Raw genomic sequence first — 22240 nt, forward strand, 5'->3', positions numbered from 1 at the left:
GGAGCGTGGGCTGGTAATGTCCGTCTGGAAGGACCTCAGAGAGAGTGGTCACTTTTGATTACTGCATAATGTGAGTAATTCTCTGGAAAGACCAGTCCTTCCCTCCTGAATTGTAGCAAAGGGGGGAAAAATAACACATTCCAAAAATGGAAAGCTACACAGCCCTTGGATGTCAGAGCCGCCCAAGATTTCTGTGCAGGGGCCACCACACAGAAGCTGCAAGGAGTGAGCCACTGGCCCTGCCCTCTGCTCTGGGGTGACAGCTCCAGCTCTGGAGCCAATCTTGGACCATAACACACCTACTGAAGTGGCCACCCAGAGCTCTGGTAGGTGGGGTGACACTAACAGCACATGGAACACCTCATCACCCAGAAGCCAAGCTCTCCAGTTTTTCAACCCATGTCTGCACCTTGATGCATGAGTTACAAGTGGTTCCTTTGGAGACTCTGCCTACTCTGAGAAGTTTGTCCTCAGTGTAGCTCCTGGCCAGCTTGTGGCAAGAACACAAGCCGTGGAAGCAGAACAGTACATCCCTGGTGCCAAAAATGGGGCTGTGCTTCAGTCCCAGGGCAGCGGTGGCTCTAAAAATCCATGTGTGTCCAAAAATTAAGAGGAATGACTGGGAGAGATCCCTGGTGTGGTTGGGACCATGGGCTTTGCCTGTGATACTGGGGGAAAAGGAGCAGCAGTGGTATTTGAGAAGGAAAGAGCCTGTTTTTTCTCAGGTGTACCCCCTGGCCGTACAACAGGCTCAGCATCAGTCCTGAGGGTTTCACAGCTGGCACCTGGACAACAACAGGAAGGTCCAAGAGACACATCGGACCCCTATTTCTTTATATAGACATATATGGTTACATTTAAACAGATGATTTTTTTCCTTCATGCTAATCCTCCACAAAACCAGTTTGGTTTCCATTACTATATATAGCACTGGGAATCTTGGTCTATTTTTTGTCCCTTTGCATCTGATTATTTTCAGTAGAGCTCAAAGTTTTGATGATATACAGATTTTAACTGGAACATGACATCTACTCACACAAACTTCCATTAGCAATAAACCCACAATGGCCACTTATAACGTAGAAGAATTTTATTCATACCATAATCCTGTCCCATCATCCACTGCAAATATTACAATTATCTTCAAAATGTCACTGAATATCATTTTGTTCCACTTAAAGCACAGGAATCCTGGTGTTAGACAGTTACATTTCTCTTGAGATTGCTTATAACAGAACCATAATTCAAATGTATTTTCCATGAACTGTAAAGGTTTAAAGCAAAGAATCTGCAGTGTGTCTGTGTGCTCGAGTAACTTCTAAACAGTGAGGCTAATACTTGGTATTTGACAAGAGATGTGTCCTGCATATTATGCGAAACATTCACAATTTTTTTTACCAACACAACAGAAATGCAACAGGTAAAAGAACATACTTGAGTGACTGGTAACATTTAAAAAGTATTTCTTTTAAAAATTGCACAAGAGAATACAAAAACAGTGCAGCAGATAACCAAATGCATATACATTGACATATCTATATAGAATGGGGGTCTGCCTATATAAATGTACGTGATAAAAATTGCAAGGTTGGAAACTGTGAATGGTCATATTTAATAACACATGCAAGAAGCATAACATAATCATAATAAATAGCAGCAACGAATATACACTGACAGGACTACTGAAATTATGCTAAAATAAATTAAGCACCTTTAAGTGATGAGAAGAGCGTGAAGCTGAGAAGCTTTTTAGCTCTGTGAGAACCACTGCGGGCAGCTACTGGAATATTGGGCCCTTGGTGGGAGTCAACAGGAAAGTGTCCAATTAGCATTTGTTAATTCCAAAGAAGAAAGCAATTGTGTGTCAGTAGGACTCATTTTAGCCATGTTCAGCTACACCTCTAGTTTCAAAAGGGAGATTTGGGTCATATTTCACTGCTTAACCCTTGGCATGTCAAAGGTACAGAAAGCTTGTATTTACTCAGAAGAATGTTATTGTAAAGAAGAAATGGAGTTTTGGCCCAACTGAAGGGCAGGCAGTGCTGTTTAGAGTGGCTGAGATGCAGAGCTTTGCTGCTGCTGGCAATGACAAGTTTACCTGCAAAGGTAAAGCTTTGCAAATCATAGTCCAAATGATCCCATCCTTGAGGGCAGCAATGATCCCCAACCTTGAGAGATCTGCAAAAAGCTCCATTTAGGAGGAGCCCCATGTGTAGGCAGGGCAGCAATGACTGCCAGCAAGGCCATGAGACCCCTGGAGGGACCTGGGCTCCAGGATCCTGATGCTCTTTGTTACACAATACCTGTCTTTTGGAGGAGAAGCAGCATTTTTAAGCACTTATTTGGCTTTCAGAAAATTTTTAAAAATTCTAAAATGTAGTTATATAGTAGAAGAAAGGCATTTGAATTTAATTAAGTGGACCTTATTAAAAACAAGCTGCTGTATTTGTCCCTGAAGTGCACCTGGCACCATCTCTTCAGCATTTCATGTTCAGAGAAGTGGCTGAGGACATTCTGTTGAGTTTTGAAGCCAACTTAATTCAGCAGAGAAGCCCCCACTGGACTTCTAAGAAGTCTAATGTAAATCCTCATTTAAAAAATGCTGAGGACAACTTAGGTCCTAAAGGCTCCATTTGAATTCTTACAAAACACTGTCCCTTGACCTCTTCACTCACAAGACTGAAACAGGCTGTTTGCCTGAGCATATCCTAAAAAGCAGATCCAAAAGGGTTTGTGACATGGAGGAATATGGCCCCTATATTTAAGTCACAAACAAAATCACTCAAAAGCTTTACTTTTCCCTGGCTTGCTGGAATGATCAAAAGCTTCCTCCAACCTTCCCCTTTAAATTGCATCTCATCAATGAGACTGCCACTCATTCCGTGAGATTTCGGAACCCCCCAGTCCGTAACCAGTGAAAAGTCTTCTAGAAGTGACAGGCAGAGAGATATCACGGAATCACAGACTGGTTTGGGTTGGAAGGGACCTGAAAGGCCATCGACTTCCAACCCCCTGCTATGGGCAGGGACATCTTTCACATCACGCGATCAAAGAACCTTGAGAAAAGGTAAGACCAGCTTTAAAGATAATAAAGAAAACAGAAATTCATATGTATTTTAAATAGTTGAACCCACAGTTTTAACCAATATGAGCCAACAATAGGTAAAAATCTTGTCTGCAATCCAAGAGCCCAAAAGAGCCCCAATTTTCCTCAAAGCTAGTCTTACCCAAACAGTTATCGTTCCATTTCCATGATACATGAGATTTGAGCTGACATCCACTAGGTGACATAAACAGAAAAAAATACACATAAAATGCATACTTCTTTTTTTTTCTTCATAAAGCTGTGGAGCTGCACAGAGCAAATTTTAAGTGCACAAGGTCACATGAAGGCAGCTTTCCAGAGGAATCATTTAGACGGTGAGCGAAATGAAGCTGTTGTATCTCTGAATGTTTCTCTTGAGGATCTCGGAGCAGGGGCCGAGCACTCGTTCGAAGCGGGGCCGGTCCAGCTTCACACACTTGAGGGGTCCACGTGCCACCACCGTGGCTGCCCGGGGCCGGTTGAGCAGCAAGGCTATCTCACCTGGAAACAGAGACAACACACTGTCACACGCGCTCCTCTCTTTCAGAAGGTGCATATTCCACCACCCCGTTGCTCTGCTGGTAGAACATCTCCCTTTATATATCTCTTGATAGACACTTTACATAATTCTGCTGACAGTACAAATGCATTACACATGCATAATGCATGTGTGTAAAATGCCTTTGAAAACAAATGCTTTCAGACTGTTTTGCTGATTCTGAATCTGTCTCCTGTCAGCTACGCTGGTGTAAACCATGGAATGGATTCAGCTTCCCTGAAATCTCAGAGCATCGCTGAGAGCAGCGGCTGACCTGTGCATAACCCCTCGCATGTAAGAGTGGAACACTAATTAAGACAATAAGTGCTTGACCCAGACGTGCCTGTCTTTCTGAACCATGCTTAGCTGAATTTTCTTACCAAAATAATCTGATGGACCAAGTCTTCCAACTTCGACGTACTCCTCGTTGTCAGACCTGCGCTGCAGGACAGAGGCTGTGCCCTGAGAAGACAAGGACAGGGAGTCAGCTGGCTTTGCTCAAATCTGTTCTGTTTAAAAAAGTACCCAAGCCTGAGTATTTCCTTTTCCATATCACACTCCTTCCTGATATATGAATGAAAGGAATTAAAGGATCCAAAAAAAAAAAAAAAATCCATCAAATGATTTGTCTGTTATGAATTGTTTGGATGCAGACATGTTCAGCTCTTAAAGAGGATAAGAACAGGACAGAACCCAGGAACAAAGTGCATCATGTTTTAACATAAATGTATACTTTAATATAATTTTAAAATATGTTCTGTGTGGATGCAGATCCTTAGAGAGAGAGACACACAGAAAATATTTACGTTAAAAGAAATAAAAAGGAAATTTTCCCAGCAATAATCCTGGGACATGATTTTGTAAGAGCAACTAGAGCTTATTCCTCACCTGACCTATTGCTGAAATGGGTGGCAAACGACATTTTTAATGCTTGTTGTAACAAAGGGTGGTTTTTTAGGGGCTTTGCCCGCTTGTGGCCTGTAGTGATCTGGACACCTGCAAGTCAGTCTCTGCAGAGATGGAATGTGCCTTGTCTCCACTACCCTTAATAACTGCTGTACCTGACACGTGCTAATACATGTCAAAACTCAGTTACAATCTATTTAAACCTTCAAAGAGTTTTACATGCAGAAATATTCTGACCTGGAGGAAATCTTAAATTATTGTGGCATAAAGCTTTTGTAGAGGAGCAGAGAAGGTATCTGCTTTTCTGGAAAAAAATTACAGCAACATATGAGAATATCTTCTGAGTCCAAACCAAAGCATAGGGAAAGGCCAAATGTTAACATATTTTAATTTTAACTGAAAAAAATAAACCTCCCTCCAGTGCAGAGTGTTCAGTGAACATTCACTGGCTGCAAATATCCTGCAGTGTCCTTCCACCAAAAGGAACTTGTGCACCTCCAGTAGGTAAATTTTATTTCTTCTGTCAAGTTTCCAAAAAAAATCCTTTTCCTTGATATAACTAAATTGTTCCACCAACACTGCAGTTTCCCAAGATCTTCCAGTAAATCTGCAAGGGCATGAAAATGCAGAGATAGTGTGATGAGCATTGTCATTCACACTTGCTGCAGCTTTCAGAGCAGACCCACATTCACAAGCAGCATTTTCAGAAATACCCCACACAGGAAATAATGCCTGCATCCATCCCTTTCTTGCCAAACTTTGGATCAGGTGCAGCTCAGTAAATTGATGCTGTTCTCATTGCTTGTACAGTGTAGATGGATTCCGCTTCAGAGTCACTTCCAGCCCCTGTCCTCCTCTCATCTCCATCTGGAGCCTGGCAAAAACTGAACCCCTTGACCCAAATAGCTGCCTGCAATCCGTGTCTCCAGTTCCTCTCCCAAAACTCATTTTTTAAAAAAATCTTTTATTACAGATGTTTTATTACATAAAACAAAAAAAAGTCCCTGAAGTAATCACAGTGACCACCCAGGTCAAATGAAGAAAGGACTCAATTCCCCACTGCTCACCTTCAGCACGTTGCTATAAAGGTAATCACAATTTCAAGCAATATTGTTTTCATCTCCCTGAGTGTCAGCCTTTATTGTGGCTAATATTTTTCTGACAGGGTCCATGTGATATAGGACTCCAGTAAGTCAGCCTTCTGAAGCAATTTCTTCCACTGTTCCACTACAGTCAGCCTTTTTAATCCAAGAAACACCATATCTGCTGGAGAAGGACAGATGTGTCTGGCCTCCACAATAAACACTTGGCTTGGCAGGATAAAGCAATGCATATTCCAGATCCATATTTTTTCCAGTCTTGTTTTAACAGTCACATTGGCTTTTCCCGTTGCCCAGTGAGAGCAAGTCTATCTCAGAGCAAAACAAGCTTCCTGAAGCCCTGACGGAGAGCACCCAGATGTCAGCTCTGATTACACTGCCTGGCCCCTCGCTGCAGCAGCCACCAGCTCCACAAGTACATCCTGGAACATTGTCAGAGTGACCTTCAGGGGAAGACTGTCCACCCCGGGAAACAAAGAAGATGTTTTTATAATTGCCTGTCTGTATCACCTTCACTTTGTGTGTCTTATCTCTGGAATCAGCACTATTCTGAATGTAGTAGAGAAGGACTCCAGTTGTAGCCAAACATTGTAAATGGGGCAAAAATGTTACAGAAATAAAATAATAAAGAACAAAATAAAATATTACAGAATAAAATAATGCAGAATAAAATATTACAGAAGCAGTCCTTCATTAACCATATATCTGATAAAGTTGTCATGAATTCAGTTTTGACCCCTTCCCTTGCCCTCATCCCATGTTTTGTGGCTGTTTTTAACTTCATTTTACTTGTCACATACTTGTGGTAGAGTTTTTGATTTTTCTGTCTTTCTTGTGCTTTAGGATCCCCCACCTCCCAGAAATGACAGGACTGAACAAATCCTCTGGGCCCTGTCCCAGGAGGTAAGGGCATTATCTAACAAGGGTTCAGGAGCTCATCACTCTCACTCCCAAATGCATTTTGTCTCTATGGGAAAGACTTCTCCTTAAATGACACACAAAACTTGGCAAGATGAATCTCTGAAACAAGCTGCTTGATCTTAGATTTGCAGGATCAGGCTTCTTAGTGCTGCTCAACTTAAAATGCTGCCTTGTACACTGATACCCATTTCAGCCTCCTACACCACCAAGCAAACCCTACAGAGCACAAGCTCAAAGGCTGTCGGGAAGCTTGACACCATTAAATAAATCAGCCCTTTGTGATGATATTAAACTGAAGGCAGACAGGCATGTCTTTCTGCTAGCAGACACTTGGAAGTGAAATTATGGTCTTTGGGGGATCCAGGAATATTCTCTTTCAGTCACTGGGGAGTGCCTGTATTCCCAGAAACTGATAGCATTAACCTTCTCTCCTCCCCTCTGAGTAAATACAAGCCTCCAATTGCAAAAACAACAAGAGTAGGAGTTCCCAAAGCACTGTGCCATCAGCACCTCTCTGCCATCCTCACCCCACGCACCTGCCTGCTCCCTCTGGCACTGCTCCGGAGCAGTGCCGGGAGTGTTTATTCAACTTCTTCAAAATGCTTCAGCAGTTTGTTTTGCAAAAATTTATGCCTTAGATATGGCACCATGATTTAAGATATAAAAAATAAATTAAAGTTTATAATCCATGAGCTCCCATCCTCTCCAAAGTAATGAGATTTTGATAGATGTTTCACTTTTAAACTCTCACACCCTACAGATAGATGAGGGAGACATTCTAGAATGTGGCCCATCTGGATCAACACTGGGATTCCCAGGCCTTATCCTGCAGGTATTTACAAGCACTAATTGCTTCAGGAGCCCTGTTTTTATATTTAAGTATGAATCCTATAGCCAGCAATTGCCCTAAAGAGCCTGGTTACAAGAGGCAAGTATGATTCATGATGCTAAAAACTGAAATCCTGTATTTTTTTCCTCTATTCCAGCTCAGTGGATCAGGTGGGATCACTCCCAGGCAGCACAAGTCAGAATGTGGCAGCTCGTGTTACCCCTGGGTGGGACAGGCAGTGCAGGTTGGGCTTCACCAGGGGCAGGGGGTGGGATGAGAAACTGCACTGTTTTAGAAACTTTTTGGTTTTGAAGTCAGTCATACTGATTTTTTGGTTTTGTTGTTCTAACCACCCATTTTAAAGATATAGCCATCAATAAAAAATATAGTGAGGCTCCACCTGGGGTAAAGGATAATTATTAAAAATAAGATGTTATTAAAATTATAAGAAAATAACTTTAATTTTCATAATTAGGAAGTTACTACTTTATATTTCCAGTTTTATTTCGTACTTTTTTTACTTTCTGCTTTTTCTAAAAAAGCACAGGTGACATTTTTTTCCCCATGGCCTCGAAATGTGACATTTTTATCCTAGTTTTGAGCTTAGAAAGTTTTTCTAGCCTATTTTATTTTCCTCTTCACCACCCAGCACAAAGGGCAGTGCAGTGTATGGAATTAGAGATGGAAAGGTCGGGCTGATCACCTGCCATTGCCATTAACTCCATCAATGGCAGCTCTGAACATACCTTTGCTCTTTCCCACTTTGTTAACCCACACGCTCCATAATTCACACGTTCAAAAGATAAGTTTCCCCTCTCTCCACAGACACACAAATCCTCATTAATGTGTTGCTATTAAATCTTTGCACAGTTACTACAAAAGGAGAAGCAAGGGGCTGTGCAGTGGCACAAAACGCTGCTGCTCCCACGGCGAAGCAGAGGGACTGGATGGAGCTGCAGCGGGTCTGAAATGAATTAAAAGATCTGTCACGCAGTATGATTCTGGGAGGATTTCATTTAATTGCAGGCAAGATGAGGTTTGTGGAAGTAATATATTTTATTAGATCAACAAGCAGAGCTAGAAAAGGGGACAAGAGCTCTTGGGCACATGTCTGTCTTCAGGTTGCCTATTTCCCCGGGTAAATCTAATAAAATCCACCATTCACCTGTCTGCAAACACTGTCTGGGCCATGTTCTTACACTATAACAGCTACAACCATATTAAGTTGCATCTTATTTAATCATATCTGCTTCCATCTCCAAATCATTAACTTAATTTAAGGACAGCCAAAAGCTCAAAATTTCCTGGAAATTCCTGGGAGCTGGAACTAGTTGATATTTAAGGCCCCTTCAAGCCAAACCATTCTATGATTCTATGAAACAGTGATTGCCTGGTGAATCTTGGAGACCTGTCAGCCAATGCTTCACCCTCCACTTCAAAAAAGGGTCATACAAATCAGTTCAGTTGTCTGATGTGAAACCTCAAGCAAATTTGGTCCAGTTTGGAAAACTCTCCCTTCTTGGCTATCCGTCCTGATGAACCAGTTTTGATGGTGGGAACAAGCTGCCAGAGCAGCCCCAGGTTTTCACTGACTGGAAAAGTGGTGTCTGTTTGCTTTGCTTATCTCGAGCAAGTCAGTTCTTTTCTGCTTCCAGTAGAATTCACTATAAATACAGCACAAGGCAATGCCCAAGGTAATGAGCTGCTGAGAGCTTTTGAGAACAAATATGCAACATTTTACACATCCAGCTTTTTTAATTTGGTTGTGACTCAGTACATTTGGAGTTGCATTGATTTAAGGGGTTTTTTAGGAAGCCAACACGTTGGGAATTGGGTCAGGATTAATAATGCAAGGTCAAAGGAACTCTAAAGGCAATGTTAGCGTAACAAGCTCTGCACCCTGATACTCACCCAGTTTCCTTAAGAGAGCAGTGTTGCCAAAAGCACCTTTACACTGTCAGTGATCACTACATTGTCAATATAACATTCATCTTGTTGGCCATCATTCTCAACAGCACATCAAATTTTAGCAGAGATGGAAAGCACCTGTCACTGCCCAGCTGGCAGAGGTCCTGGACATCATCTCTACAGCCACCACTGATATCAAACAACCTTCAGGCTGCTGTGTGTTTTATATCACACCTGCATCAAACTGCCCTACAAATGCCTAAACTCCCAGCTCTCTGCTATTCAGACATGTTTACATTAGTTTAGGACTATGGGTTTAGGAATAACACCCAGACCTGGGAGAGAGGAACAAAGCTGTCTAGAGCAGTCACCAAAATAGCCACAAACATTAAGGTACTTTTAAAGACGACAATTAATCATAAGCCAAGTGTAGCTTAAAACAGCAGAAAGAACTAAGCCACAGGGCATTTCCTAGGGATATACAGGAGGCCAGGGTTAAGGCCCAGACATGACTACACCCAGCCCATCATTAATCACCAGGAAATGCCTTTGTCTTGATCGTTCAGTATTTAAAATCATAGATGTCTGGCATGGGAAGACCTTTTCAGTCATTTTGTTCATCCTCCTCCTGCAGTACCTCAGACAATCTTTCCCTTCAGTGTTTCTTTGATATTTTTTGCATTAAACCTGTGCTGTACCTATGTATTCTTCTCGAGGTAAAAGAAATGCTGTTATTAAATGGAAGAAGTCAAGATTCAGACAGAGAGAGACCAGTAAACACAGTGAAAAGCTAAAAGAAATTGTACCAGCTGCAATTTGCTTTGTTCATGGAGACCCCTGCAATACTCAGGTGAAATAAAATGGGTTTTGCACAAAGAAGTAAAAAATGAGATTTCTTGTTTTGTTAAGCCTTTCCTGTTGAAAGACTTTACAGGAGCAAAACTTTAAGTTTTATAGTATATATTGACTTCAAATTCTTGCCCTTGAGCCACAGCAACCGAGCTACCATCAGCCTAGACCACACAGGGGTCCAGTAGAGGCATATCCACATGTTGGGGGACTCATGACTTCATCATCATCACCATCATCATCATCCCCCATCATCAGACAGAGGGACACCACAGCACCACTGCCACAGTAGTGCCACACTTCTTCAAACCACCAGTTGCCAACTGGGACTGGGACGCCTGGGAGCAAGGGGATGGTGACAGAGGAATAAGGATACCAGCTCTGAGCCATGGGAGGAATCCCTTGCCTGGGGTGTGATCCCCCTTGGCTATTTGTCCTGGCTCCATGCCCAGAAAACTGGGAAGTGATTGCACCACAGCCTTTGGGGTTTCTCTGCATTTTTATCTTTACTCCGTTCTGGGACTTTGGTCGCCCCTTCCATTACACATTCCGTCACCTGTTGCAGGGGTGACAAGAAGCAGAGCTACTCAGTAAAGGTGGGCTCAGATGTTGGTTTTAATGAATCATCTCAGGGATACTTGGCCTTGACTAATCAGTAGCTTCTGTGGGAAAACAACTGAATTAATATTCATCCCGGTGCCAGATTTTAAAGACCGTCTGTGCCAAGCGCTGTGGATTATTGGCAACAAGGCCCTGTTTTCCTCCCTCAGACATGTCAGTGTACAAAGCAATAAAAGTCACAAAGGGAAAAAAATGTTGCATTTTAGAGATTCTTTCTTTCTACAAAGCTAGCCATTATCTTGCCTCTCTCTGAAGCCAGGAAACGTCCACTGAGTCAACATAAAAGTGACTTTATAATGGGTTATTCATCAACTGTTCATATTTGTGACTGACCTGACAGGGCTCATCTCCTGGAAGCAGAGAGCTACCACCTACAGCCAGGGCAGGGGTGAATGTATGGGAGAGAAAACACGAAAACAGTGCTGAACCTCCCTCACCCTGCCCACAGAATCCTTTCTGGTGAAAATCGTTTTTAGCTGCTAATGCTGTTTTACAGCCCAATTACTCCTACCACCATCTGCTTCTTTGTGAAAACATTCTGTAGATGCTGAAGTAACCAGACCAAGCAAAAGGCTGAGGCAGACATTGTCATTAAAGTCTCATAACTAATGCTGTGACCAGAGCTGGGAGAGCAGCTGTGGCCAGCGAGGGCAGCAGCTTCTGAGCAAGAAATAAAACTTGGAGTAAACTGCAGCAAGGAGAGAAGAGAGTTTATTACAGAGTTCAGGAAAATCCCCCATGGAAAGCTCTCTTTGACTCCTTTCAGTTGGTGAATCTTGTGTATCTAAAGGACCAAATCCGGAAATTCCGAAGAAAAAACATCACAAACACAAAACTGCCTCATCCTGGAGCACACTGAGAAGGGTCTTGCATGCTCCAGAAAATCCACACTGCAGAGCTAATGAAGGAGCCCTAAGGGCTATATTCTTGCAGCAAATCTGCAGTCAACTCTATGGTATCTTTGCAGAGGAGGGACAAAAGCTATTCCACTAAGGAGCAGCTTTAACATGATCCAGAGAAAGGGATGAACTCCAGCAGGGATTGGGAAGTTCTCCATTTCTCTTCCTCTAGGTTGACCACCACCATATTTCAGGTCTTGTTTACACTGCAGTGTTTTTTCTTGAAGACAGAAAAGCTCCCAGCTCCTGACACAGCAGATACCTTTAATGTCAGTTCGGATTTAACATGCCTGAGGCCATAAAGTTTTTGTTCACCTTGACTAAGTGCTTTGAATCAGGGCTTGTGAGCTCAGGCTCCAGTGCCAAAGGAGCTTATGGGGATCCTGAAAACCTTGAGGGGTAAACAGCCTGTGCTGCTCTCCTTACTCCCATGGAAAGGCTTTTCATCCCTGTGAACCTCCAATGTTTTTGCAGACTGCCCTGGTAGGAAGACACTACTGGACAGAATTAAAGAGCACCAACCATACCCTAAAGTGGTATTAGCTCAGGTAGAAGTCACAGGCTGCTTTGAATACAGAGAAAATCCTGCACTCTGATTTTTATGCAAATTCAAATGGGGCATGCTTATATTAAGAATGAAACTGCCAATTACTAGCTTTGGGGTTTACTTCTCTGCACACCAAATGATTTCCCTGATTTCCACATATCCCATAGTGGTACAGGGCCAGGGTGTGTCTGTCATTCCAGCATAAACTTCAATTTTATGGGTTTACAAATCAGATGTTTTAAATTACAGCTGAATGAGACTGGAGACTCCTACACAAGTTGTCATGTCAAAAGTGAACCGGGGAAACATTCATACATTTTTTTTTTTAATGCTGGGTATAGCATGTGGAAAAAGAGGCTGGGAAAACTACTTTTAAGCCTTTGGGAACAGTATGGCTGCACTGCATCCTCCTGGGAATTGTGTTTCAAGAGGCAGCTTTATCAATATCCCAAAGACAGAGTAACACAGCAGGTCCTGTGTGCACATCGTGGTGCTGACATAAGCAATGTCCTCACTCGCAGTGTCCTGGAAGACCACCAGCACATCACTCCTCAGCTGCCATTTCAGCCCTCAGGGACTGCTGATAGCATCATTCCTGGGACAGCTTTTATGTTAGAGCTAAGGATCAGCAGTTCTAGGGCTACTTTCCAAAAGAAGACAAATCCTTTGAACTATGTAGCCAAAGACACTGCAAATATTCCTTTAGCCAGTAAATAATCTTGGGTTTTTATTATTTGCCAACCTTTGATTTATGAAAGAGACCTTTCTACAAAAACAAGGGAAGAAATCAATGCATTTCTGCCAATACAAAGTGCAAGTGACTTCCACAGAACCTGCTGTATAAAATAACACCCATTATTTTTGGGTGGTAACATTTAACCTAAAAGAATAACGATGGTTCACTAATGATGGGGTGCTGTCCACAGGCTCCCATTGTTTCGCTGCCTTAGACCTTCCATAAACAAAATCATGTAGGTCCTTCAAGGTGTCTAATTCCCATCAATTGTTTTTTCAGGAATGAAGAACTATCCCAATTCTTGTGCTCTCTGCTTTAGATCACACCATGCAACAGAGAGGTTGCTTCACACACCTCATGACAAGGTGTGGTGAGGATAAAAAGCCTGTGACCTTCATGAGATGTTCATGCAGGAAAGAAGGAATGAGCTGGTTAAAAGGTTACATTAAAAGGACCACAATTATTAAAACTCCTACAATTATTTAATTATAAAATTATTTATCTCATACTATATGGAGGGGCCAAATCCAGGTGAAAAATCTTTTCCATCACAAACTATTTGCTGTGCACGTTGCTTTTACACTATTTTCCTTTCCATCAGACCTCTTTCTCAAAAAAACTCATTTTCCTAATATAAAAGCTATCTGGCATTAATGGTCTTGCAGAAGGATGAAGCAAGAGGACTTGATTTTGGTTGTGGACTCAAGATTGAGTCATGACTGGGTTTGACAGTATTTTTTAACTGTACATTTTTAAACTATTATATATTATTCTCCACTCTCTGGGTTCATAGCAACTCACGGCATTTACATACAGTTGTCCTGGTTTCTGCCACAAATGAGGAACAAAATCTGCAAAGCTTTAAAATAGACTAGAAATAGTGGCTAATCTGAAATTTCACAAAATTGTTAGGAAAATGCTCCCTCGTACATCACTTCTGAGGTTTCAGGTTTTGCAGAATTGACCAGAGGTGACTGCACTGCAGTGGTTATTGGTGGGGCTGGAGAAAGAGCTAGAAGGAAAGGCCAAAAGCTGCAGTCACTGACAGGTCCTCCATGGCTGGTGGGAAGAAGAAAGGGAGCAGACATTTGCTTCCAATGAAACATTATCCCATGGATATGCAGCCTGATCCACTGCCCATGGAAGTTAGATTGAGTTTAACAAGAGCTGGACTTAGCTGACATTTTAGCCTCTTTGACTCAGCAAAATACTTCACCTCCATCCCTGTCAGGATGGGACCCAGTCACACACCCAACTTTCCATCTTTGACGTCAACTGGCCATTAAAAACGGATCCTGAACACAGAGGAGCTCTGTAGCAGGGCCAGTGGAAATGCTGCTGCTCCAGCACAACTGGGTGATACCAAGAAAATCGAATGTCCCCTTCCTTTAAGAGCTCTGTGGGAAACAATGTCTGTGCAGTTAAAAATAAGAGGAGTACAGAGCCCTGGTGCCTGCTGGCTCTGTTTATTCAGGATATTTTGTTTATTGGGTACATTAGGAGTCGCTGCAGACTGCCTTTGACAAACATTTTCGGTATCAACAAAATCCTGGTAACACTAAGCAGTTCAGATTTGTAGCCTTTGAAACTCCTTTTCTAGACAACATTCATCTTCCTAATTAATAATTAATCGCACTGTGTTTTAAAGAGATTATCAGGTGTGATAGCAGAGTGTGCCTAAGGCAGTGACTTCATTATCCCTATGGAAGGAGTTTACTTTGTAGTTCTCCTGCCTGTCGCAGGGGTAGGTGCCAAAGGGGTCTCTCTTAGGTTAGAATGTCAAAGAGCAACGATTTAGGGCAGGAAACAATTGGGCTATTATTTTTCTTTTTTCTTTTTTTCTTTTCCTTCTTAAGGAGCTTTTAAATCATAAATCTTCAGATGCTCGTTGTGTAATTTAAGACTCAAGTCGAGTTTTCCTGCAGAAAGGCCCAATTCTGTGTAGGACCAGGTGCCCTTCCAAGGTTACCATGGCAGGAAGAGTTTACAAACACTGTTCCACCTACGGGCTTTGAACTGCATCTGTGCAGAGACGCTCCAGAGCGTGCCAGGAGTGTCAGCAGGGCTGGAAACACTGATTTCACCTACAGGACACTATCTCAAGTACACTCTCATCAAGAACTCACAGCGGATCCTGCCCAGACCGGAGACAGTTTGTGGCCCTGACTTGAAATGTCAACAGCAAGCACGGAAGGAACAGCCCCACCGAGGACTCCTGGGCTGTTTCCAATGTGATCAGCCAAGGATAGTGCTGGAAAAATAATCACTACCAATTAATTTCACTAATTTCTTTCAATAAGGCAGCTCTACGCATTAATTCTGAAAGGCCTTCTGCGCTATCAGTGGGGTTTTTTTCTCTGATTTGTTGATTTTGCTATTCCCATTGCCTGGTTTCAGTAGTGACAGATATTTATGCCTTTTCCCATTAAGTTTTTCCTTACTTTTAAGAAGTGTCATTAGGGTTGTTCCCACTGTTGGGGAAACAGGGAGGGCAATGTTCAGCCCACAGACTGAACAGGTGAGACTGCAAATCAGATGCCCTGACCATGCCTCCTCTCTAACCAGGAGGGTAATAAGGAAGAATACAAATCCCCAGATTTTTATAAGTGCTTTTCACAGAGGAGTACCCTCTGTAACTTAACACAAATCTGCAATTAACTATACTGGCTTTTAAAGCTAAAACCAAAAATTCGATGCCAAACTCCTTGATACCATGGGTCCATTTCTCCTTGAATTGTCTCCTGTGAATTATCTTCTATTTTTAGGTCTTTTATTTTTAGGCTGCTGCATGCGATTGCTGGGCAGCTCAACCAGCTATTAATTGGAAATGTTTTACTTCTCATGCAGATTTATTTCTATGCATTCTGCACCACTTCAACCAACCTGTCCTGGGAGCAGATGACAGGCTGTACACTTAAAGGGAAGCCACAAGCTGTGCTCTTCAGGTTCACCGTGGCCCTGTCAGAAACCTTTTGCTGATCTCTCCTCCCCCACCTGCGCACGTTTGTGTCTGTGCACACATTTTTCTTAAACCATGTCAAACTTTATATGAGTATTAGGGCCATATGGCAGCAGCTCAGCAAGCTCTGAGAGTGCAGCTGAGATCCAAAGAGTCCCTGGCACAGCGGGTGAGTCCCGTGACAGGCTGGGTGCGCCGGACACGGCGCCCGCTCGGGACAAGCGATGCCAGTGATCCGACATGGGAGGGCTGGCAGCTGGAAATCCCAGCAGGCTGCAGGTCCCTGCATTTTTGGCAGCTGCCTTACAGACTTCGAGGTACTGTGCCACCCAGCCAAGCTGGAAGCTGAACTTAAGAGAGTGGTACGTGATCATAACCACTATTTTTAATACTATTGTCGCTACCTTTCTCAGTAACCTAGACAACAGCAAAAACCTCTTTTCTTTCCAGTTTCAGAGCACTACTACACTGGTTTGAGCTACTGTTTGAGCTGGAGTCAGTGGCAAAGTACAAGTTGGGAATAAAACCAGCCCCTGTTCAACTGGCATTTCGTTTAAAGGGACTTTTAACTCCACAAAGCTCACATGCCTTTGCATTCACCACTTTAAAATCCTGGCTAAAAATATTTGCGTTATCTGAAGTCAGAGGAATAAATCCTCCCCACTGCTGGGTACACAGTGTGGCAGTGCACGACACAACTGCAAATTTATTTGTTAGAAACCGTACATCTGTTATGATTTACGCTTGCCAAAATATAATTCTTTATGGCAACAATTGTTTCATGGTGCTTAAAGTTTTTCACCTCTGTGCCAGGAATCTCATATGGGATAATTCCATGACCTTGGAATCCAGCAGATACATTCCACATCTGTCTGGTCTGGGAAAGCCCGAGTTTGTTGTGTGAAAACCATAGTGGGAAAGTAAGACCTGGAAATATCTGAAAATACAGAAACTGCAGGGCTGCTTTCTTCTTATTTATTTATTTATTTAATTACTAGTTTCAAGTGCAGTAAATCAATCTCATGGAAGTCGTTCCTTTGCTTTTATAAGCAGACATTCACATCCGATCCTATCTTCACATTAAGGAATATGGTATAAACATTGCAGTAATTCTATCTCTGGGGAAAAAAAAACCACAACCTTTAAATATTAGAACTAAATCTTGTTGAAAGCTGCTTGATATTTAAACAGACAAGAACCCAAACTACTGCAAGTAAACATCTTACTGGTGCCTGTGAAGATTTAGGATGGCAGAAAAACTGTAGCTGTCCTGTAATCTCGGGGTATACACTTTTCTCATTAGACTTTTTAGCAAAAAATGAACCATAAACAGCTTGGTGAGCAGTGAACTTAAAAAGTTCTGGCTTCCTGTGATTCTTCCCTGTGCACATTTTCTGTTATTCTAATAATTTGGCTGAGCTCCTGCTGCAGCCTCACTTTCCAAGAGGCGCTGCAGCATTTCCATGCACACAGCCTGCACCTCAAATAACCTGCACCCCAAATAACCTGCACCCCAAATAAACTGTGCAACACTGGAGGTAGGAAGGTGGACAGAAAGCCATGGCAAAAAGGTTATAGTAAGAAATACAGGGGAAAGGTGAATGTGTTTGTTTGATAGAAGGGGGAAACTAATTAGACTTATCCATACTAACTAGGATGATATTCCTGTTTTAAAGCAGGAATTGCTGTTCTGATCATCACTGGGATATCAGTCTCCCTTTCAAAAGGCTTCAGTGGTTTCTCTTCATTCTGCAAATCCTGAAGGTGCCAATCCACTCACAGGCTGTGTCCTTGGGCAGGACCAATGTCCTTACAATGTCCCAAAGGGATGGCACAGAGCAAGGCAGCAGGGCAGGCTAACCAGAAATGAATGACTAATCTATGAATTTCAACAATTTTAAATCCATATGTGAGTCCTGGGTGCCTCAGAGAAGTTTTTATGCCAGGAGTCACAAGATTCCACTTGGAACCAGTATCTGGGATGCACCAAAGCTTTACAAAGTGTAAGGCATGGTATGAATGATCATGGTTTATGATAAATCATAGAATGGTTTGGGTTGGAAGTGACCTTAAAGATCACCTTGTTCCACCTTCTGCCATGGGCAGGGACACCTTCCAGTAGTTCAGGTTGCTCCAAGCCTTATCCAACCTGGCCTTGAACACATCCAAGGATGGGGCAGCCTTCTCTGGGCACCCTGTGCCAGGGACTCACCACCCTCACCACTCTCACAGGGGAGAATTTCTTCCTGATATCCAATCTAAAGCTGCTCTCTTTTGAAGCCATTTCCCTGTCCTGTCACTCCAGGCTCTTGCAAATAGTCTCTCCATCTTTCCTGCAGGCTCCCTTCAGCTGCTGGAAGGCCACAGTTAGGTTACCCTGGAGCCCTCTCCACGCTGAGCAATCCCAATTCTCTCTGCCTTTCCTCCCAGGAGAGGGGCTCCATCCCTCTGATCATCTCAGTGGCCTCCCCTGGGGAGGGGACCCCAGAGCTGGACACAGAGAGCAGAGCAGAGGAGCAGCATCACCTCCCTTGACTTGCTGCCACGCTGCTTCTGAAGCAGCCCAGGACACAACTGGCTTTCTGGGCTGCATGGAAAGTAAAAAGAGTAAATAAAAAGGTAAATGAGTACCTTGTCCAAAAATCATGTTGCCAAGTTAGCTTTGTAGTACTGGACACGCTGTGCTCCAAAGGAGGCTGCATTTTAGTGATATATGAAATGGTTTTCTGCATATACAGCAGCCAAACAATTTGGCTACATTTCTAGTGGTTTGGATTAGAAGACCACAAACATCAAAAAGCATATGAAAGAAGCTAATGGCTTTTCAACATATTGTGACAACAAACCAGCCAAAACTACTTTCAAGCAGGTTGTAGAATAATGTGTTCCTGGTGACTTGCAGCAATTTTTCCTACAGAAAAGCTTAAAATCAAAGATGTGAACCCCTGTAAAAATCGCATTTAAAATACGAAGCTTAAACTCTGTGTGAGCAGGCAGAAATACTGCTGCAGCTCAAGAAATAGTTGAAAGTAGATGTTCATTCTTTAAAGTAAAAAAATATAGGCAAATTCTAAAGTAAGAAACGAAGTCAGATTTGCAGTGGAAGGGTGAGGTGAACAGAAACTTTCTACAGAATGCAGTGTTAATGCTTTTCTACCCATTCAAGTCTTAACAGCTGTTTCAGCAAGAGGGGGAAAATAAAGGCCCTTGGTAACTCTTAAGCAAGCTGCCAATTTTCCACATGGGATTCAATGTCTAAGAAAATTAGATTTTCCTAGTCTCCTGCTGCTGCAAGGAATAACAGCACATTCAGAAATACTAGGAGAAATAAAAATTCCATTTCTGAATAAACTTCTGTTTCCTAAATTTTTCTCATATACTAAACATCTTCTTAATAAAAAAGATTCCCTATCTAATATCTAGTCTCATTTATTCTAACACTGTTGTTTCGATGGGACACTGCTTGTCACATATTTAAAGTTCCTGAATTGTCTCCCTGTATGATAGACAGGTGCAGTTACTTGCACTGACAATTCTGTGAGCATTGAAGAAAAACTATGTTCATAAATAAAATACATATTTCCAACACTCAAGAGGAAGGAAGGATGGAATTATAAATGCCAGATATTGATTATGAATCAAATTCTGGCTGCTTTGTATAGAGTCACCTGTCCAAAAATCCACAGATACAGAGCAAGCAAAGCAAAGCCTGTGTGCATTCTGTGTGCATACAACTGGATCCCAAGGCCACACCATGACCAGCTTCTTACACCCCTCTGACCCACCTTGTCCCACACTGAGGGGTTCCAGTTCCCTCCCAGTTGCTGTGCCACCACTGGAACTCATTGCTGGTCATGTAACACCTGGCCTGGTGTGTGCACTGGAGCTGTCACCACAGCCATATGTTGGCTATTTCTGGCCTGTTTATTTGCATAGGAACACTCACAATCCATAGACAATCATATCCCTATCCCTGTTATTCAGTCTGAGTCTCTCTAGTACCTCTTTGTAGCTTGTTATATCACAGTGCCTTGGTACTTGTGTGAGATACCAGGGATCCAAATATTTATGTCAGAGAGGGGGGGAAACCCCGTCAGCATCTGTTTGCAGAAGTGAGATGGTGGAACTGAAGTGTCAGATAATCTCCCAAAAAGATGTCAGCATTTTCAGCTGCCTGACAGATCTGTCTGCCTGTGTCAGAGTAAACAAAAAGATGGCTCAGCCATTAGGACTGAGTTTAAGCCAAAACAAAGAACAAATTTTCCATCTTCTGATCAGGTCTCCTGCTCCAGTTTTCAGATGTCCATTTGTGATATCCCCTGTAAGTCCCTTTGGGAACAACAATCAATGCACTCTGTGGCTGATCAGCCCTGTTGAAGTATCAGAAATTTGGAACTAGAAAAATCTCCCATAGTAAACAAACCTTCAAACAGTAAAGACACCAGACACACCTCAAAATTACTCTGCATCTTCACTTTACTGGAAAGATTGTCCCACTTAAGACAATTCCATGAAACTGGTCTCTGAATTCATTGGAATTTTGAGTAAGTCTCCCGATTTAAGTGGAATTAGTTTTATGCTGAAGTAAGAGATTGAACTGAACCCAAATGTCTTTAATGCAAAGCCTTGATCTTTACCGGGAAATGACAGAGCTTATCAGGTTGCCAATCTTACCTCTGTAATAATGAAGAAGTCATCACCAGGCTCTCCCTGCACAACAATTTTTTCTCCATCTTCAAACTGGACAGGTTCCAGTGCATCAGCCACTGTCAGCCGCTCCCATTTGTCCAGGGACTCTAAAATATTGAAGATCATAAAGCTATATTATAAAAACACTCCAACTTTGGCTGAAGATTCATATCTAAACTGACAGCTCTGCTGTGCCTGGTTCTGTTATAAAAGAAACATTTCTTTCATCCAGGCACTTTGCACGAACCTCCAGTTGGGAAACATGAATGTATTTATTCATTGTGTCCCAGCCATCAGTAACCACCCAGATAGCAATCTTAAAAGTTGGACAGGAAAAGTTGGCTCTGGTTCCTTGATCCTGCGATCTCATCCGCGTTGCCCTGGCACTGCCACAGCCGGGAGGAACTGCCTGGAGATATGGGAGCACCCGAGATTCCCTCACCACATCCCACACCAGGTGGCAGGACAAGTCCTAGAGTGTTTTCATCAGAGCTGCTCCCAGTTCCTGGGGGGCCGTGGGGTGGGTGATGCAGAGTGTCCATTTCAAGGATGGGGGAGACCACCAGAGCCAATGGCCAGACCCTGGTGGCACGAGCAGCAGGAGAACAGAGGCATCCAGGTTTATGGATGTTTGAAATGGCACCTCTTCTTCATCTGCCAGCAGGACAGCTTGCAAAGTGTTTTCCTTTTCATTCCCTCACTTAAGGGATAAAAGTTATCAAAATTAAAAAAAAAAAAAATCGATAATTAAAAAAGACAGGTCTGTTTTAGGATTAACAGAGCAAATGCAGCCTGTGATAGGGGTCCTCATCACCCACCTGCACCTGCCCCAAATCCCCCCCATGGCAAGGGACAGCCTGCACAGGGCACATCCAGGGCTGCTCAGTGTCCCAGTGCCCTCCCCTGCCTTTGCTACGGGATGGATTCCACCTGTCCTGCCCTCAGAGAGGAGGTGCCACCTGTGTCTCTCTCCAACACACATTTGCATGAGAATTCAAGACAGTGAATTGTACTTGAACTTTTGTACTTTGATCAGATTTGACTGAAAAATTGCAGGTTTAAAAGTTATTAAAAGCAACAGATAATACGATGATTTAGCCTTCACTGACTCAAAAAGCTGGGCTGAAATTCATGTCCCAGAGCTCTGCTGATTCCTACTTACTATGAATTATTGAACTAATGTAAGTTAAGATACAGTTTCTGACACCAGGATTAGATGTGTGCCATTCCATCAGACTCTGGTTTCCCAACTTTTTTGCAAAATACTTCTTAGAAGGATTGTGTGAGGGGGAAAGGAAGTTCCTTAAAGCTAAATGCCTTTAGGCTGAGCTCAAAAGGACACCGTGAGCCTGGTAACAAAACCAGACCAAAGTGCTCTAAGCACCAAAGGTAAATTTTGAGTTGACTGACACAGCTATATGTTTTTATGCCACTTTCTTGTTGCTGCTTGGGAAATTCATTGTTTCTAACATTTTCCCCACCTAAAGCACTTTTCTGGTATGTTTGTGACCTTTGCTGCAGAAGAACTAACGTCAAAGACCAAGCCCATATTGTCAATGCATCATTGATTAAAAATAAGCATAGAACTCTTTCATACAGACTAGAGAAGACATTTTCTTTTCTTTTTTTTTTTTAAGAACTCAGTAATTAACA

The 22240-nt window shown here is 42.6% G+C and overlaps 1 protein-coding gene across 1 annotated transcript in view; it reads right to left on the reverse strand.

The window, feature by feature from the left end:
• Nucleotides 1-1072: 1072 nt before the first annotated feature.
• The window catches only part of PRKAR1B (protein kinase cAMP-dependent type I regulatory subunit beta), a 92399-nt gene continuing 71231 nt past the window's right edge, over nt 1073-22240 (reverse strand). The window contains exons 8-10 of the mRNA XM_068207006.1: nt 20573-20694; nt 4004-4085; nt 1073-3586 (exon numbers count right to left, since the gene is read on the reverse strand). Coding sequence (XP_068063107.1) covers nt 3414-3586; nt 4004-4085; nt 20573-20694 — 377 coding nt within the window. The 3' untranslated portion in view covers nt 1073-3413. The remainder of the gene's footprint in view (nt 3587-4003; nt 4086-20572; nt 20695-22240) is intronic.

The sequence above is a fragment of the Anomalospiza imberbis genome, chromosome 16, assembly GCF_031753505.1.
Source record: "Anomalospiza imberbis isolate Cuckoo-Finch-1a 21T00152 chromosome 16, ASM3175350v1, whole genome shotgun sequence".
Classification (NCBI taxonomy): Eukaryota; Metazoa; Chordata; class Aves; order Passeriformes; family Viduidae; genus Anomalospiza; species Anomalospiza imberbis.